The sequence below is a fragment of the Podarcis vaucheri genome (genome assembly GCF_965113315.1).
Source record: "Podarcis vaucheri genome assembly, chromosome: 1".
In the NCBI taxonomy this organism is placed as follows: Eukaryota; Metazoa; Chordata; class Lepidosauria; order Squamata; family Lacertidae; genus Podarcis; species Podarcis vaucheri.
The window spans coordinates 32833157-32848683 of record NC_138759.1 but is presented as its reverse complement, the minus strand read 5'-3'; the positions used below and the strand labels follow the sequence as shown (position 1 = coordinate 32848683).

Here is a 15527-nt window from a genome sequence, read left to right as displayed (position 1 = left end):
CCTAGGAGGATGGCTTGCACCAGGGCCACATGGTCAGGAATGGGAAGCCCCAAAAGATACTGTTTGTGTTTTCCTTCTTTCCTTTCCTGAGCTAATGGCGAAGACATGGCTCAATGGGAGATGAATGGACAGATCCATGGGGGAAGAATCTGTCATACCTTCACAGATGCTTCCATTGAAGAGCTCAAATCCAGTCCGGCAATGGCACCTGTAGGAGCCTGGTGTGTTTAAGCACTCGCCTCCCAGGCAGTGAGTATTTGCGTCTTCACATTCATTAATATCTGTCCAAGCAAAGGAAGACATGATTAATGGTAGAGAACTATTTGAACCTATTATAGGAAGCTGCAGCACTTAAACAAGGAGGGGAGGAACACATCATATAGAAAAATTGCTCCCACGTAGAGGAATTATGCAAGCCTAAGCTCTTTTTAAAACAAAAACAAAAAAAATGCAAAGATGAGATATTTACAGAGCACCTATATGCAAGCTGTTGCAGAGGTAATTTATGTTAGTCAAACCCCAGCTCAATTCTTAGGAAGGTAACAAGCACACATTTCTTTCTCTGTGCAGCTATCGCTACACAGTTGTCTTTGACCCATATTCTGATGAGTGATATTCTTCTCTAGGTCAGTCTAATCTTTGAAGGAATTCTCCAGCATATCTCTCCCCCAGCTGCCTCGGCGTCAGTCACAGGGGAAGGCAAACACAATCTTTGTCCAGTAAAAGAATAGAATGTGCAGTACTTTCACTTCCTCAAGGAATTGGATCTCCCCCGCACCCCCGTGTGCGCGCCGACCAATCCATCAACTAATTAAACAGACTCGCTTCCTTTCCTTACTTAAGGGCCATTACATGCATTCAGAAAAGATGTTCACAGCTCCCCAATGAGTGTTCCTGTGTGATACAACAAAAGGTTTTTGCAGATGTAGTGTTATTTGTAGATGTCCTCTTAAACCATCTTAAGGTGTGTACATCTAAAAGAATGTAACTTTGTAAAGTAACACCAAGAAATTATCACACTCGTACCCAGTACCGCTTCTTAAGTGCACATCAATTTAGGTAGTCACATCAAAAGATTTTCCCCTGTAAACGTAGCTCATATATGAAAAGACTCCCACACAATCAATTACCAGCTGGAGAGAAATGGCAAAATTATGCATCTGTTTATTACAGTCACAACAATGTCTTTTATACATAACTCCTGAAGCTTTTACTCTCTATTGTAGAACTTAAGAGCTAGAATTAGGATGGATCTTAGCAGCCCCTCCAGACTTCTTTTTTATTGTGTTCATTTGTTCCCATGAGGGTATACTGTTCGTGCCTGCAAAAGTTTTGCAGCACGTCCTGCAACTTGCTGCTGAAATCCTGTAACTTTTTATACCACAAATGTTCTGGGTCCTTTTCTGTCTCCCCTCTGTTGTACTTTAGTGCAAGAGTGCCCCTCCAGGTGACAAGAATGTTTTAACATTGGGGAAGCACCACAGAACAATTAACATAGTGGAATGATGTGTGGACAAAACACACCCACTCCTAATACGCTATTGTAGCATCAATGACATGTTGCTGAAAACACCCTTTAAAAAAGCAGTCTTGAGGGGCCCAATGATATTATTTGTAGGACCCAGAAATTTCAGGAGGAAATTATTTTCCAGGAAGTAGGAACTGAAGCTGTATCTACAAACACGCTGAACATATATCTCTGGCACACTGCTAGGAAACAGCAGAAATTACAGAATGAAAGCAGGCATGTGGTTCCCTCTTCCCTTACTCCATAGCCTCCAACACCTGCACCCTTATAAATCAGGGGCTCCCTTTGCAGGGGGAGAAAATGCTAACAAAATGCGCTTCCCCATTTCAGCATGTCGCAGCACACAAGGGGCCTGTGGATTGGTCAGCACACTAGAGGAAAAACAGCTCCAGTTCTTTTTGATAACAAAACCCATCTCATGTTCAGCCTATCTTCTTGGATTCTTGTTCATTTTATTCTGTGGCCGTTCCTAATATGAAGTGGCAACAAAGCCAGGTTTGCATCCAAGGGTGCACCCAGGAGACAACTGCAGACACTTCTTACTCTTGATGAATGTACTTGTGATGCAACTGCTTCCAAAGTGTGTTTGTCTCATTCACAGATTATCTTTTTAAAGGTGTATTCCCATAACTGAATAAAACACAAGCCTAAAAATGTGATCCCTTTGAGGGGCAAGAACTGTAGCTCAGTGGCACAACATTTATCTGCAGATCTTTGGTTCAGTTCCTTGCATCTCCAGATAAGGGCTGGGAAAAGCTCCTGCCTGAAACCTTGTGATCAGCGAGGGCTCGTCTACCCTTCTGCTTGTCCCACTGGAAAACCTGATCTTTACTGCTGAATCACAGCAAACCCAAGCCAGGAGGAGCCTGGGTCTCTCTCACTTTCTGTTTTCTGTCTCTTTGTTCTAGTGTTTTGTTCCATATGCTGTAGTGTTAAGGTTTAGTCTTGTAAGTTTTATTGGTTTTTTGCTGCAACCGGTTTCTTACGGACTGCGCCAACTCTAACTGTATTGGATTTTTGACCATTTATGCTTATTTGCCTTCAGTACAGTCATACTTCGGGTTGAAGTAGCTTCAGGTTGAGCATGTTCGGGTTGCGCTCCACGGCGACCCGGAAGTAACGGAATGTGTTCCTTCTGGGTTTCGCCGCTCGCACATGCGCAGACGATCAAAACGATGTTACGTGCATGCGCAGAAGCAGCGAAACGCGACCCGTGCACGTGCAGGTGCGGGTTGCGTTGGCTTCAAGATGCGAACGGGGCTCCAGAACGGATCCCGTTTGCATCCAGAGGTACCACTGTTATCAGTAAAAGCTCTGCTGGGTGAAGTACAATTGCCTCTGGTCTACTTTTTTAGGAACTCTGCTATGTGTTTAAGTTTTTTCCTCCTCCTTTCTGCGCAACAAGACGTTTGCTCCAATTCAGTGGTAAAGAGCGGGTTTTCCTAGGGAAAGTGGGGACAAATGGAAAACCTCTCAGACCTGAGCTTTCTAAGCATGAAACCGAGCTAACTGGACCAATGGCCTGACTCCCAGGGACCTATAATGTGCGGAGTAGCCTGCTGTCAAACTTTACAGTAGAGTTTTCAGAACATGAGAAGAGCCTGCTAGATCCAGCCAGTGTCCCATCTGGTCCAGCTCCCTGTCCTCACAATGGCCAGCCAGGTGCCTGTGCAAGCAGGACCCAAGCGCTCTCTTCCTGAGGATTACAGCCCATGCTATTTGGAAGCATGACTGCCTCCAGCTGTGAAGCAGTTATGCAGCAGGTCTGCTAGATATGTCCTTATATAGCACACTCATCAACAACGGCAAAAGATTCCAGAGAAGACAAATGTAGTCATCCAAGCAGGAATCCTGTTTATCCAAACTGTAGATTATTCAAATATTTTTGATGCCCTTGGACCATCTGGAGAACAAAATATATCATCGCGTGGACCCTGTTCTTGTAAACATGTGAGTTCCTAATTTTGAGTTATGTTGATTTTGTTGAAGCTATGTCCTTCGGTTTCAGCGTGAATCATGGGTGTGTGATTTGTTATTTACAGTTCTTACATAGTGTCCAGGTTTGTACTCTATGCTTTTGACATGTGCAAGACAGATGTCTGCTTTATCGGTTTTTGGAAGATAGAGAAGCAAAAAGAACAGCAAGGGGGAAAAGACAGTTGGACTTGATTCTTTTATAATACTTGCTTTCCCATTGTTCTGATTCTTCCCTGTTTTAGCCCTATTCCAAGGAGGTGGTGGTGGGGTTTCACTTTTGTTACTCTTAATTGCACAACTACCATTATCCCAGCCCCACCTTAAGAGGAGACTTTTATTTATGTATGTTTACATTTTCCACATCTCCTTTACAAAATTAATTGTTCAAGATCGTTCACAACAATAAAAAGCAATTGATCTTCGCTAATTCATTTTTATTTATTTTTTGCTAGTAGCAAATTTATTTCAACTGGCCTATTTAACCAGATAAAAGTTTACCTGTACTGTATTTGCAAACACTTTGTTAAGTTGGTTGTCTGAGCCATTTTCACAATGTTCTCTAATTAATTGTGCATTCACTTTGGCTTTGTTAGTACTTTTTCTATTTTTATGTTGGTATATTTATATCCCTTTCACCCCAGCCTAATTATTCTCCCTTGGTTGTTTTGACACTGAAAATTCAATATCTTCCATTCACCCCCTCCCCTAATTTGTGGTTTGAAATCGCTAGGCAGGTTTGTCTCATTTAATCTTTCTGAATAATTATGCACTCGTTCCTTTCACTCCCCTGATCCATTTTCTTTTTCTCCTCTGAATTGCTCTAATTTGAGTTAATGTAAGTTAGCCGAGGAGCTGCAACCAATTCATTAATGAATGTATTAATCTCTGCCAGATATTCTCAACCCAGAGAGTCCCAAATACATTAGGTTGCTGGTGCCCAGGACTTTTGTGAATGGAGGCATAGCCAGAGAGAGAAGTAAAATAAGATCAATGTGGCATGAGATGTCCTAGGTGATAAATCATACTGGGGAAGAGAAGAATCAATCCTGATCATAATCTCTGCCTGTCCAGCTATTATACTACATACAGGTTTAATTTGTGGCAAGTGTTACAGTCATTCAACCAGGCAGAATGAAGTCCAGTATCTTTACCTTCACAAGTGAGCTTATTGGATGAGAGCACATAGCCAGTGTCACAGGTTTGGCAAGTGAAGGAACCCTGGGTGTTAGTGCAGATTCCCTGAGGGCAGGCTGCGTGTGAGGCACATTCATCAATATCTAGAGAGGAAAGAACAGACAGTTAGTGATGGGGGATACTGGTCAAGACAGTGTGCCCAAGGAAAAATTCATTCATATTGTAGACTGCCTTGGCAGCATACTCTCAGAAACCTATCTAAAAGGACAGAGTTCTGCTGTTACTCCCTCTAAAACTCATTTCAGAAGCTCATTTAAGTTTCAGAAGCTCATTTAAGTTTCTCCAGCTCAAAGGTTAGGCTTCTTCTGTAGGCGCTCTGCTGTTTTGAAGTAGCTGATGGTGGTTCTGTCCACGCTTGTGACTGAAAAGCAGAAATAGAGAATTGTTTTTGCGTATGAGTGTGTATTTTTGAATCGTGTTAGCCAGATTGATTCGTATGCTGTCAGGGGATTCTTGTTGTTGTCTTGTTGGGCTGTGGATGTGATAAAGGTGAACCAAGCGGGGGGGGGGAGAAGTAGATTCCTAAGCAAGTCCCAGCTGCACACAAACCATACGTGTGAAGCACACAACCCTTCCAAAGAATCTGGGGAATTGTAGCTTGCCTCTCACAGATTAACAGTTCCCAGCACCCTTGAGAAATTACACTTCCCGGGATTCTTGCAGAGGGGAGCTATGTGCCTAAAGCTTCAATATTGTTGTCCTAGAGCAGTTCCCACTGGGGGGAAAACTTTAGAGCCAATCTAGAAGGACAGACTTGATGAGGAAGTGGAGGAAGTGGGCAGAATAAATAAACATATAAGATAGAAAAACCTTGTTAAATTGGACCAAAGTCCAGGAGTCTAACAGGAGTCAACCAGTTGCCGCTGAAATCTCCCTAGAATATGAAGGTGATGAAAAACCCCAGTTATTTATCGCTAGCAACAGGTATTAAGAGACACTGTCTCTGTACAGGGAAGTTGCTGTTGTTGTTGCTGTTGTTGTTTTAATTTATTACCTACCCTTCACCCTGAGCTCCCAGTGCAGGTTACAACAATTCAAAATAATTTAAACAATTTGACAAACAATTTAAAATAAAATAGCGTGGTGTTCCTAAATATATGCACCTCACATGTCAGTGGTTAAGAGGTTTAGCTAGCATGGCTGATATGATGTATGTGCAGAATATGAAGCCCTGACTAAACAATCCACTTTCTTCAATGAAGCAGATTGCCAATAGTTATCAGCTAAGCCTGGGAAACGAAAACAGTGGTCCTCATTGTTGCTAGAGTACAACTCCCATCATCCCTGACTATCCCTGACCTATGGCCAGAATAAGGTTGTGGCTACATGTTTCAGGCCAATGTGGTTAAACCACAGAGCCTAGGACTTGCCAATCAGAAGGTCGGCAGTTCAAATCCCCGCGATGGGGTGAGCTCCCGTTGCTCAGTCCCTGCTCCTGCCAACCTAGCAGTTCGAAAACACATCAAAGTGCAAGTAGATAAATAGATACCGCTCCGGCGGGAAGGTAAATGGCATTTCTGTGCACTGCTCTGGTTCGCCAGAAGCAGCTTAGTCATGCTGGCAACATGACCCGGAAAAACTGTCTACTGACAAACGTCGGCTCCCTTGGCCAGTAAAGCAAGATGAGCACCGCAACCCCAGTGTTGTCCACGACCGGACCTAACGGTCAGGGGTCACTTTACCTTTACCATGAAGAGGCAGCTTCCCTGCTCACCACACCTGGCTACAGAATATACCTTCGCACGTTCTTCCATCCCTTGACGCAATATAGCCAATGCCACAAGCCACACAGGAGAAGGAACCCTCGGAGTTGAGACAGAGTCCTCTAGGGCAGGCGTCGTGGGTTGCACACTCATCGATATCTAGAACAAACAAATTATAGAGACAGGGAACAAAGTTTTGATCTATGAGCAATGGACACTGAGCCTTATAGATCAATAGTCAGAGAAGACAAAGAACTCCACGCACGGAAAGGCGTCGAAATGATTGCACGCAAAGTAAGGTGGTCACAGAAGCCTGCGAGAGTCAAGAGCTTGCTACATTGGCAGCATTTTTCCACTGCACACCGTAGCACACAATATGGAAAAACCTCTGGGAGCACTTAGAGCCAGCTTGATACATAAGGCCAGCAATCAAAATTAGGAACCATAGGAAGGCCTCCAGAAGCATGTGGAAAACTCAGTGCAGAATCTGACACCCGATGCAATGAGGAGATAACAGGATTGCAAGGGCAGAGGGCAGAAGCAGCTAGAATTCTGCATGTGACACATCTTCAGCAACCTGCTAGCCATTGACTGAGCTGCAGGATGTCATAGAAAGCTCATGGTTCTATCTATGCAGAAGCATTACAGCTACCAGCAAGCAAGTAGGCAGTCAGTTTTTCTGCAAGCTTTCCTCCTATTATTTTCAGATCAGACACGTGTCCCTTTTCTGCTCAGTAAGGCTGTTGTTCTTGCTTAAGCCAAGTTTTCTTCTTGAATCTTATTGGCTCTTGCTTCCCTGGACCCAGACACCTGTTCTCCTGCCTTGCTATTACAATCCTTGCCCCCTTCGCACTTTTTAAAGTCCTTCACAGCTGCATTGTAGTCCCGGTTCTGCTTCACCTCCCGTTCAGTCATCTGGCAATTGTCCAGCCTACCATGCCCTAGATGCTTCTTGATTTGCAGTCTATTGTTATTATTGTTACCAAATTTGTTTTTTTACTTATTATTATTCATTAAATTTGTATACCGCCCTTCATCCGAAGATCACAGGGCCGTTCGCAACATGAAAATACAAAACGAGAAGACAAAATACAATACAGAAACAAGTGCGACAACAAAGCAATAATCCCTGCAAACACATTTGAAAAGACGTAGAAAGTTAATCAGCCAAAGCCAAAAGCCAGGCAGCAAGTCCCAGAGTGGACCTATTCACAGACCCAAAGTAATATACAGGTAATATATATAGACAATCTGTACAGGTCTAGAATGCATATAGCAGAGACATCACCTTGCCGACAAAGGTCCGTATGGTTAAAGCTATGGTTTTCCCAGTACAGTGGTGCCTCGCAAGACAAAAAGAATCCGTTCTGTGATTCTTTCCGTCTAGCGGTTTTTTCGTCTTGCGAAGCAAGCCCATTGACGGATTAGCGGATAAGCGCTATTAGTGCTATTAGCGGCTTTTAGCCTCTTATCTGCTGATCGGATCAGCTGATAAGCGGCTTAGCGGCTTAGAAAAGGGGGGAGGAAAAAAACCCCGCAGGAACTCGCAATACATTGTCGTCTTGCGAAGCAAGCCCATAGGAAATTCGTTTTGCGAAATGCCGTCTTGCGAGGCATTCGTCTTGCGGGGCACCACTGTAGTAATGTATGGAAGTGAGAGCTGGACCATAAAGAAGGCTGATCGCCGAAGAATTGATGCTTTTGAATTATGGTGCTGGAAGAGACTCTTGAGAGTCCCATGGACTGCAAGAAGAACAAACCTCTCCATTCTGAAGGAAATCAGCCCTGAGTGCTCACTGAAAAGACAGATCTTGAAGCTGAGACTCCAGTACTTTGGCCACCTCATGAGAAGAGAAGACTCCCTGGAAAAGACCCTGATGTTGGGAAAGATGGAGGGCACAAGGAGAAGGGGACGACAGAGGACGAGATGGTTGGACAGTGTTCTCGAAGCTGCCAGCATGAGTTTGACCAAACTGCGGGAGGCAGTGGAAGACAGGAGTGCCTGGCGTGGTCTGGTCCATGGGGTCACGAAGAGTCGGACACGACAAAATGACTAAACAACAAGAATACATATACAAGCTGCATATCTGCATGATGCTAAGCAACCAAACCCATGCTGATGGGGGGGGGGGGTTTAAGCAAAAAAATAAGAGATGGCAGAGAGTGGGACTCACCCCTGGCCGTATTAGTTCCTGACTGTGCTTTAATCACAGGGCTGGTGTGGGCCATCCATATACCTCAACAAGGAATGTCTATCATAAATCAAGAGAAGTCAGGAGCTGAGTGAGGGGATTGCATTTAGGGCTTTTACCAACACACTATTTATTACGGTATTTTATTTTTTTAAAAAACCATCACAGTCTGCCCTGCATCAGTGCTAAAATGAGGAGATGTACAACAAAATAAACTAATTACATACTGAATTTATGCCTAGACAAAAACAAAACAATAAGGATCTATAAGCATTAGCTATTCACTGGTGCAGGACATCGGCAGCGTCCCGGCATGTTAGGAAAGGAGCTGGGATTAGCACACTTATCAATGTCTGCAAAGGGATCCATATTTGTTCAGATTCCAGAAAAGACAAATGGAGTTCAATCTGTTCCGCCCAGGCCTCCGCAGCCACTTTCACTTCATCTTCACAACAAATTTTGACAAAAGAAGATATTGTGAGACCCCGAGTGATGTAAATAGGCATTGAGCTTTGCTGAAATTGCTGTACCACACAGAGGCAGTTAAACACCTCTGGTCTTAAGAGTGCTCCCTCAGGAACCAGTTCCTGAACCTACAAATAGCGCCATCTGCAGCACAGTTTCAGCACTTGCTGAAACCTGCAGAGAAAGGAGAGCTTTGAGGGGATCTGGAGGAAACGGAACACACGCTGATGCAAGAGGAGGGAAGTAGAATTTTCAACTTAGTCATTGTAGGGAAAGACCTGCAAAAAAAACTTGAAAAACATCTTCATGTATGTGACAACAGCCGCGAGAGTTCTGTTAGCACATGGATGGAAGACTGAAGACACCCCAACTAAAGAATCATGGCAAGGAAAATTGACGGACTATGCAGAACCTGCAAAACTGACATATAAGCTACGGGACAAGGATAACTGTGACTTTAAGGATGAATGGGAACCCTTTGCAAAGTATCTGAAGACGCAACAAAGCGAACTGGACTCCTTGGCAGGTTTTGAATAAGCTTTCACAAACTTTTTATTGATAATAATCAGCTAAATAGTTTGAGGATCTATACAACTTTGTAACATGCAGAAAACAGCATTCTTAGAGAAACCAAAGACTGGAACTGAGGGAAGTCGGGGGGTGGGGGTGGGGGGGTGGGTTTTGTGTGGGTGGGGGGAGGGAGGAAAAATGGGGGGGAACAAGGATTATATGTTTTTGGAAAATATGTCTTGTTATAATTTTGAATTAAAAATAACCTGTCTGAAAGTAAAAAAAAAAAAAATCAACTTAGTCTCGCTGGATTGAGGAAACTAAATTGGCTAACACACACACACACACACACACACACACACACACACAAACCCCTTAGCTACAAATCAGGAAGCCCTTGGTTTGAAACTGTGGCCTACTGTCGAACTCACACAGTGCCTTTAAGAATAGCAGGGAAAGGACCAGAATTCAGCAGCAAAACACATGATGTGCATGCAATTCAATCCCTGATATCATCAGATAAAAGGACCAGGTTGCAGAACAGGCAATACTGAGCTAGATGAACTCATGGGAAGCTGCCATACACCCGGCGAGACTATGTTCTTAATCCTCCGCTTCTCATCCTCAGCCCCTTGATCTGAACAGGCAAAATGGCCAGTGAAAATAACAATATTTGTCTGTCTTGTAAGATAATGGTAAGGATGACAACAATGTAACATATATGAATAACTATGAATAAGGGCTCATCCAGATTTCCTTTTGTGGCACAGGTCTTTCCAGTTTTGTGTACAAGTGTGTGTGTGTGTGTTTGTCCCACTGCTTTCCCCAGGAGAACCTGTCGTTTGCCACTGAACCAGAACAAGCAGCAATCAGGTTCGCTGTAGATAAGCTTTATTTCAATAAAATATTGAAATCTTTTAAACCCCCAAATATTTCTAAACCCCCAAACCAGGAGGCTTCATTCCCTGCCTACAAAGAAACCCGACAACCACATTTTAATATTCTTAAACTGTTTCTTAAAAGGGAATTATGGATACCTCCCTGTATATGCATTTCACTCTTATACCAACCTGGCTATATTTCAAGCCATGTTGCAAAAGGAGAGGAGAAGCAGCAAAGGGGAAAGCATGCGGGTTTCCTCCTTTTCCCCAGCAGAGGGCAGCCTCTGTCCAGCACATACTATATTCTGCTGCTTTTGTTTGTGTTTGCTGCCCCCTTGTAGCCAGGAGAGGTAATAACTCCACGCTAAATCTAATCTCAATGAGTGTAGCAAATGAGATGAAGCATCCTTCTAAATAAGCATTTGCTGAGGGTGCAGATGTGCTATGTTAGTAAGAAGTGAAAGTAAAGCCCAAGTGGATATTCAAGGAGATAATTTTTTTGCATGCAAATATACAAGTAGCTTCGGAATAGTCAAGTTACCAAAAAAATAGGTTTTTTGCACACTCACCTTCACACTGTCCCCTGTGACTCATGGTGTAGCCTATTTTGCACTCACAGAGATAAGAGCCAGGTGTGTTGACACACTGCCCTCCACGGCAAACATCTGGCTGGTCACACTCATTTAGATCTGTTAACACAGAGTGATATGTCCCTTCAACAAAAGGACTGGATCCAAAGAGCTCTGGCATAGTTGTGGGCCAAGCAGCGAGATAGCATCACCTCCATTACCTATACATTACCACCCAAGCCTATTAATTAATTTGCACCCCTCCGCAGTGCAGGATTCAGCATTATAGCAAATGCAAACACAGCATTTTTGTATGCCCATATTAGGGCTTTCCACACTTCCTCTCGTCCTGCTGCTTCCCCCTGGTGAAAGCTGCAGAATCGGATGGGCATTTGCTCAGATTTAGCACTAAAGAGCAGGCTTTACCTGGGAAGGGAGTGGGGCAAGAGGGAAACCACTTGAGCCCATGCCTAGAAACCACTCGGACCCACACTTTCTAGGCAAGGGACAAGCAAAAGTGTGGGTGAGTCCTTACTGTTGCTCTTCCATTTGTTTATCACCACCTTGCTGATGCATTACAGTGGTACCTCAGGTTACATATGCTTCAGGTTACATACGCTTCAGGTTACGGACTCTGCTAACCCAGAAATAGTGCTTCAGGTTAAGAACTTTGCTTCAGGATGAGAACAGAAATCGTGCTCCGGCGGCGCAGCAGCAGCAGGAGGCCCCATTAGCTAAAGTGGTGCTTTAGGTTAAGAACAGTTTCAGGTTAAGAACAGACCTCCAGAACGAATTAAGTACTTAACCCGAGGTACCACTCTATTCACTGTCCTACCCCTAAGAAAACTGAAAGTGATCTAGTGTAATGACAAAGCCATAAAAGAACAAGGAGGATGACAACTTTCAGACCACTCAGTCCAGTTTCTGTTCCCATATGTAAGCACTAATGAAAGATGTAGGAAAAGTTGCCAGAGGAAGTTTTCTTGGACACAGAGAAGAGAGCAGAGCTGTTCCACTCCGAGGAGGCAGAGAAGGAAAAGTTCCAGTTACAAGACAGATCAAAAGCACACTCCTCTGCCTCTAATCTGCAAATAGATGCAGAGAAATTCGGTCAGGCAACTTGCTTTATCTTCTACTGGTGGGTGCCACAAAAACATAACTCACCCTGACATGTTTGTGTGTTCTGTGAGGTGAAAAGGGTGTACCCAGAGAAACAGAGACAAGAATAGGAGCCCTCATTGTTGAGGCAGTGGCCCTTCCCATTGCATGGATTTCTCTCACACTCGTCAACATCTGAAACAAGAGGAGATAATCAAAGTCAGCTGGCATTACTATGCACCTCTGCCCTTCCTAGAGGTAGCCCAAGGGCTGTAAAACTGTAGACTGGAATCTAAAGACCACGCATGAAGTTTCCTCATCATCCTATGCTCTGGCACTTCCCAACTGCATTCTCTGAACTTTCAAGTGGTCCTTTGGATGGTACCTCGCTGCCCCAAATATACAATTCTCCCATAGAAACAAAACCAGGTGTCAATGAAATACCAATGCAATAGGAGTGACTTGGATGCTGTCGGTAGCCAGGGTAACACAAACAGGCATATCCTCCTGGCAAGTTCACACAGCTGCCTGGACCACAGATGTTGGGTGAAGAGGAGCAGGCACTCATTTCTGAGAATGAAGAAAGAGTATTGTCAGGAGACAAGCAGTGAACACAGTGATTTATCGGTTTTTAAAGCACATGAATTGTCCAAGGCCCTGGGAAGGCTTGTAAGCTGTCAAGGTGATTCTGAAGACCTCTTCCTAAGTTCTTATTGATTTACATAATTGACTGCCACAAGATGTGGCAATAGCCATTGGTTTAAATAGTGCCAAAAGGGGATAGCATGGTATGGGCTGAACGATCAGTGTACAAAATTCTGCTTCCAGTAGTTTCCACTTTGGATTGCATCAATTCATTGTCAAGCTCATCAGGACAGTGGAACTCAGCAAGAGCTGAATAACAGCCACACCTCTAAACAGTCTTGGGGCTCATCCAGACTTCCTTTTGGAACACGCTTTTCCAGGCACAGGTCTGTGTTTTCAAGAGTTGGGGGGGGGGGTTGCCCCAGAGCTTTCCCCACAAAAAAGCATCATTTACTGCTGAATTGAAGCAAATAGCAATGCACAGAAACCCAATTGCTATTTCTCCCATCCAGTGAAAAAACACAGGTTTTCCTGGGGGAAACGCTGGGACAAAAAACCCCAACAACATTCAGACACAGAGCTTTAAAGCCCAGACCTGTACCTAGAAATGTGACACAAAAGGAAGTTGGGATGAGCCCTTAAAACTATCTCATCATCCAACCAGCTTGAAAACAAACCCACTCAGACAAAAAGGCTATTGAGAGCCAGACTGTGAGAGAGGTTCTTTCCAAGAAAGTTTAACACAAAGTGTAAGGACATTGGTAGAACTACCAGACATTAGACAATGCTGAAACAACACAGCTGCCATTATCTAAGCAGTAAACATATTGTCTCTTGAGGTCACAGAACTTCCCACTCCACCAGAAAACCCCCATGACTCAGCTCTGTAAAGGACAAGAGACATTTTGCACATTTTCCTGCCCTGCCTATTCAACAGCAGAGGTCCTAACTCTTCTGATCTTTGCCATGCCATTGTCCATAAGTGCTCTTTTATTATATAAAAGGGACTCTGGTTTTACTTCTGTTTTTGCTAGGAAGAGTCTATTTGATGCTGTTTGGTTTCTAGACACTTTCCCTACAGACTGTGTGCAGCCTGGAAATAAGTATCTGGCAAGACTATGCTTGTCTGGGCCAAATTGGGAGCCTAGTCACCTATGTCATGAGGATCAAAGGGAAATTCACTGTGTCTTTCAAATACTAAAACACACACTATATGAAGCGTGGCCCAGCTGTTCTTTCCAAGTGAAGCTAGATAGTGCGAAACCTCTTTTTGAAGTAGCATAAAAGCTAAAAGGCTGAGCTGTGAACCAGGAAGCACCTAGTTCAAATATCATCTGTGCCACTAGGTGGTTCTGGGCTAGCCTTTTCTCGGGTTCAAGAGGTTTTCTGTTTGTCCCATGCTTTCCAGGCATGGGTCTCAGCAGTTCTCTGTTTGCCTTACCACTTTCCCAGGGAAAACCTGCTCTTTACTGCCGAATCAGAGCAAACATCCATCCGCAGAAAACCTGATTGATGTTTGCTCCAATTCAGCGGTAAAGAGCAGGTTTTCCCAAGGGAGAGTGGTGGGACAGGTGCGGATGAGACCCAAGTCTTTCATTTTACAGTATGAGGAATAATAATACAGGGTTGTTGTACACATTGCTGAGATAAGGTCTGCATAGTGCTTTGAACACTGAAAAAGCATCATATGCTAAGTATAACAGTTATTTGAAAATCTACAGGGATTTAAGGGGGAAAGACCCAGAATGGGATAGAAAAAGCTATGCGAGGAGGCTATTTTCACAAGTAATACTCAAAAGCTATTATTAGGCTGGAATGCATCTTTTATAAGTGTTATTAATACAGTACAGAAAGCAGAAGCAGGAAAGAAGATTAATGCACATACAGTTTTAAAATTCAGGCCAATGTAAGTTTTCATTGGAATTTTTAAAAAGTCAAGAGATGCAAAAATTAAAAGAACTACCATGTTTGAAAATAAAGCAAAGAGATTGCTACATTTCCTTTTAAAATCAGTAAATCATATCTTTCTCCTGCAGCCTGGTCTCTTGTGTGAACTATATGAAATGCTTCATCTGCTCTCTGCTTCCCTTGCCCAGACAAACCCTGAGCGGTTGGCCAAAAACAAACCTCAGCCATGAGTTGTGGCTTGTTTGGAGTTAAGACAAAACACAAGACCAAGTTTGCATGTAATGTTAAGCCAAACCATAGCTTAGCTCTCAATAGTCTGGAAGCAGCAGCGGTGGCAATGAGGGAAGAACAAAGTAGCCACAAATTTTGGTCTGTGCATCAGCAGGCTTAGTTTGGCTTTTTCAAAGCACAACTCCACCCAAAAGAATCATGGGAACTGTAGTTTACCCCTCACAGAGCTACAATTCCCAGAACCCTTAACAAATTACAGTTCCCATGATTCTTGTTATGAAGGGAAGTATAGAAATGTAATAAAATAATAATAATAATAATTAATAATAATAATAATAATAATAATAAATACTAGGGCACTGCTGACTTACCTGTAAATAGTGTTGCTACCTCTGCTGGAGCAGCATTCTCCCCTATAGATCCTGGAAGTGGCTGGGCAGGGAAATGGGGAGAAATCTTTACTGCATCCACTGCAAAAGATATAAAGAGAAGTGAAACCAACTATGACCCAATTTTATCATTATTTGTTTATTAAATTTGTATGTCGCCTTTCATCCGAAGATCACAGGGCAGTTTCACAACATAAAAATACAAAATGAGAATACAAAATACATAATAAAACAAAAACAAACCAATAATCCCCCTCCCACAAACACATTTAAAAGGACACAGAATGCTACTAAGCC

The 15527-nt window shown here is 43.4% G+C and overlaps 1 protein-coding gene across 1 annotated transcript in view; it reads right to left on the bottom strand.

Moving 5' to 3' along the window:
- The window catches only part of LTBP2 (latent transforming growth factor beta binding protein 2), a 151320-nt gene that overhangs the window by 16615 nt on the left and 119178 nt on the right, over positions 1-15527 (bottom strand). Inside the window, exons 15-21 of the mRNA XM_082231992.1 lie at positions 15213-15311; positions 12562-12687; positions 12184-12312; positions 11020-11139; positions 6436-6561; positions 4657-4782; positions 159-281 (exon numbers count right to left, since the gene is read on the bottom strand). Coding sequence (XP_082088118.1) covers positions 159-281; positions 4657-4782; positions 6436-6561; positions 11020-11139; positions 12184-12312; positions 12562-12687; positions 15213-15311 — 849 coding nt within the window. The remainder of the gene's footprint in view (positions 1-158; positions 282-4656; positions 4783-6435; positions 6562-11019; positions 11140-12183; positions 12313-12561; positions 12688-15212; positions 15312-15527) is intronic.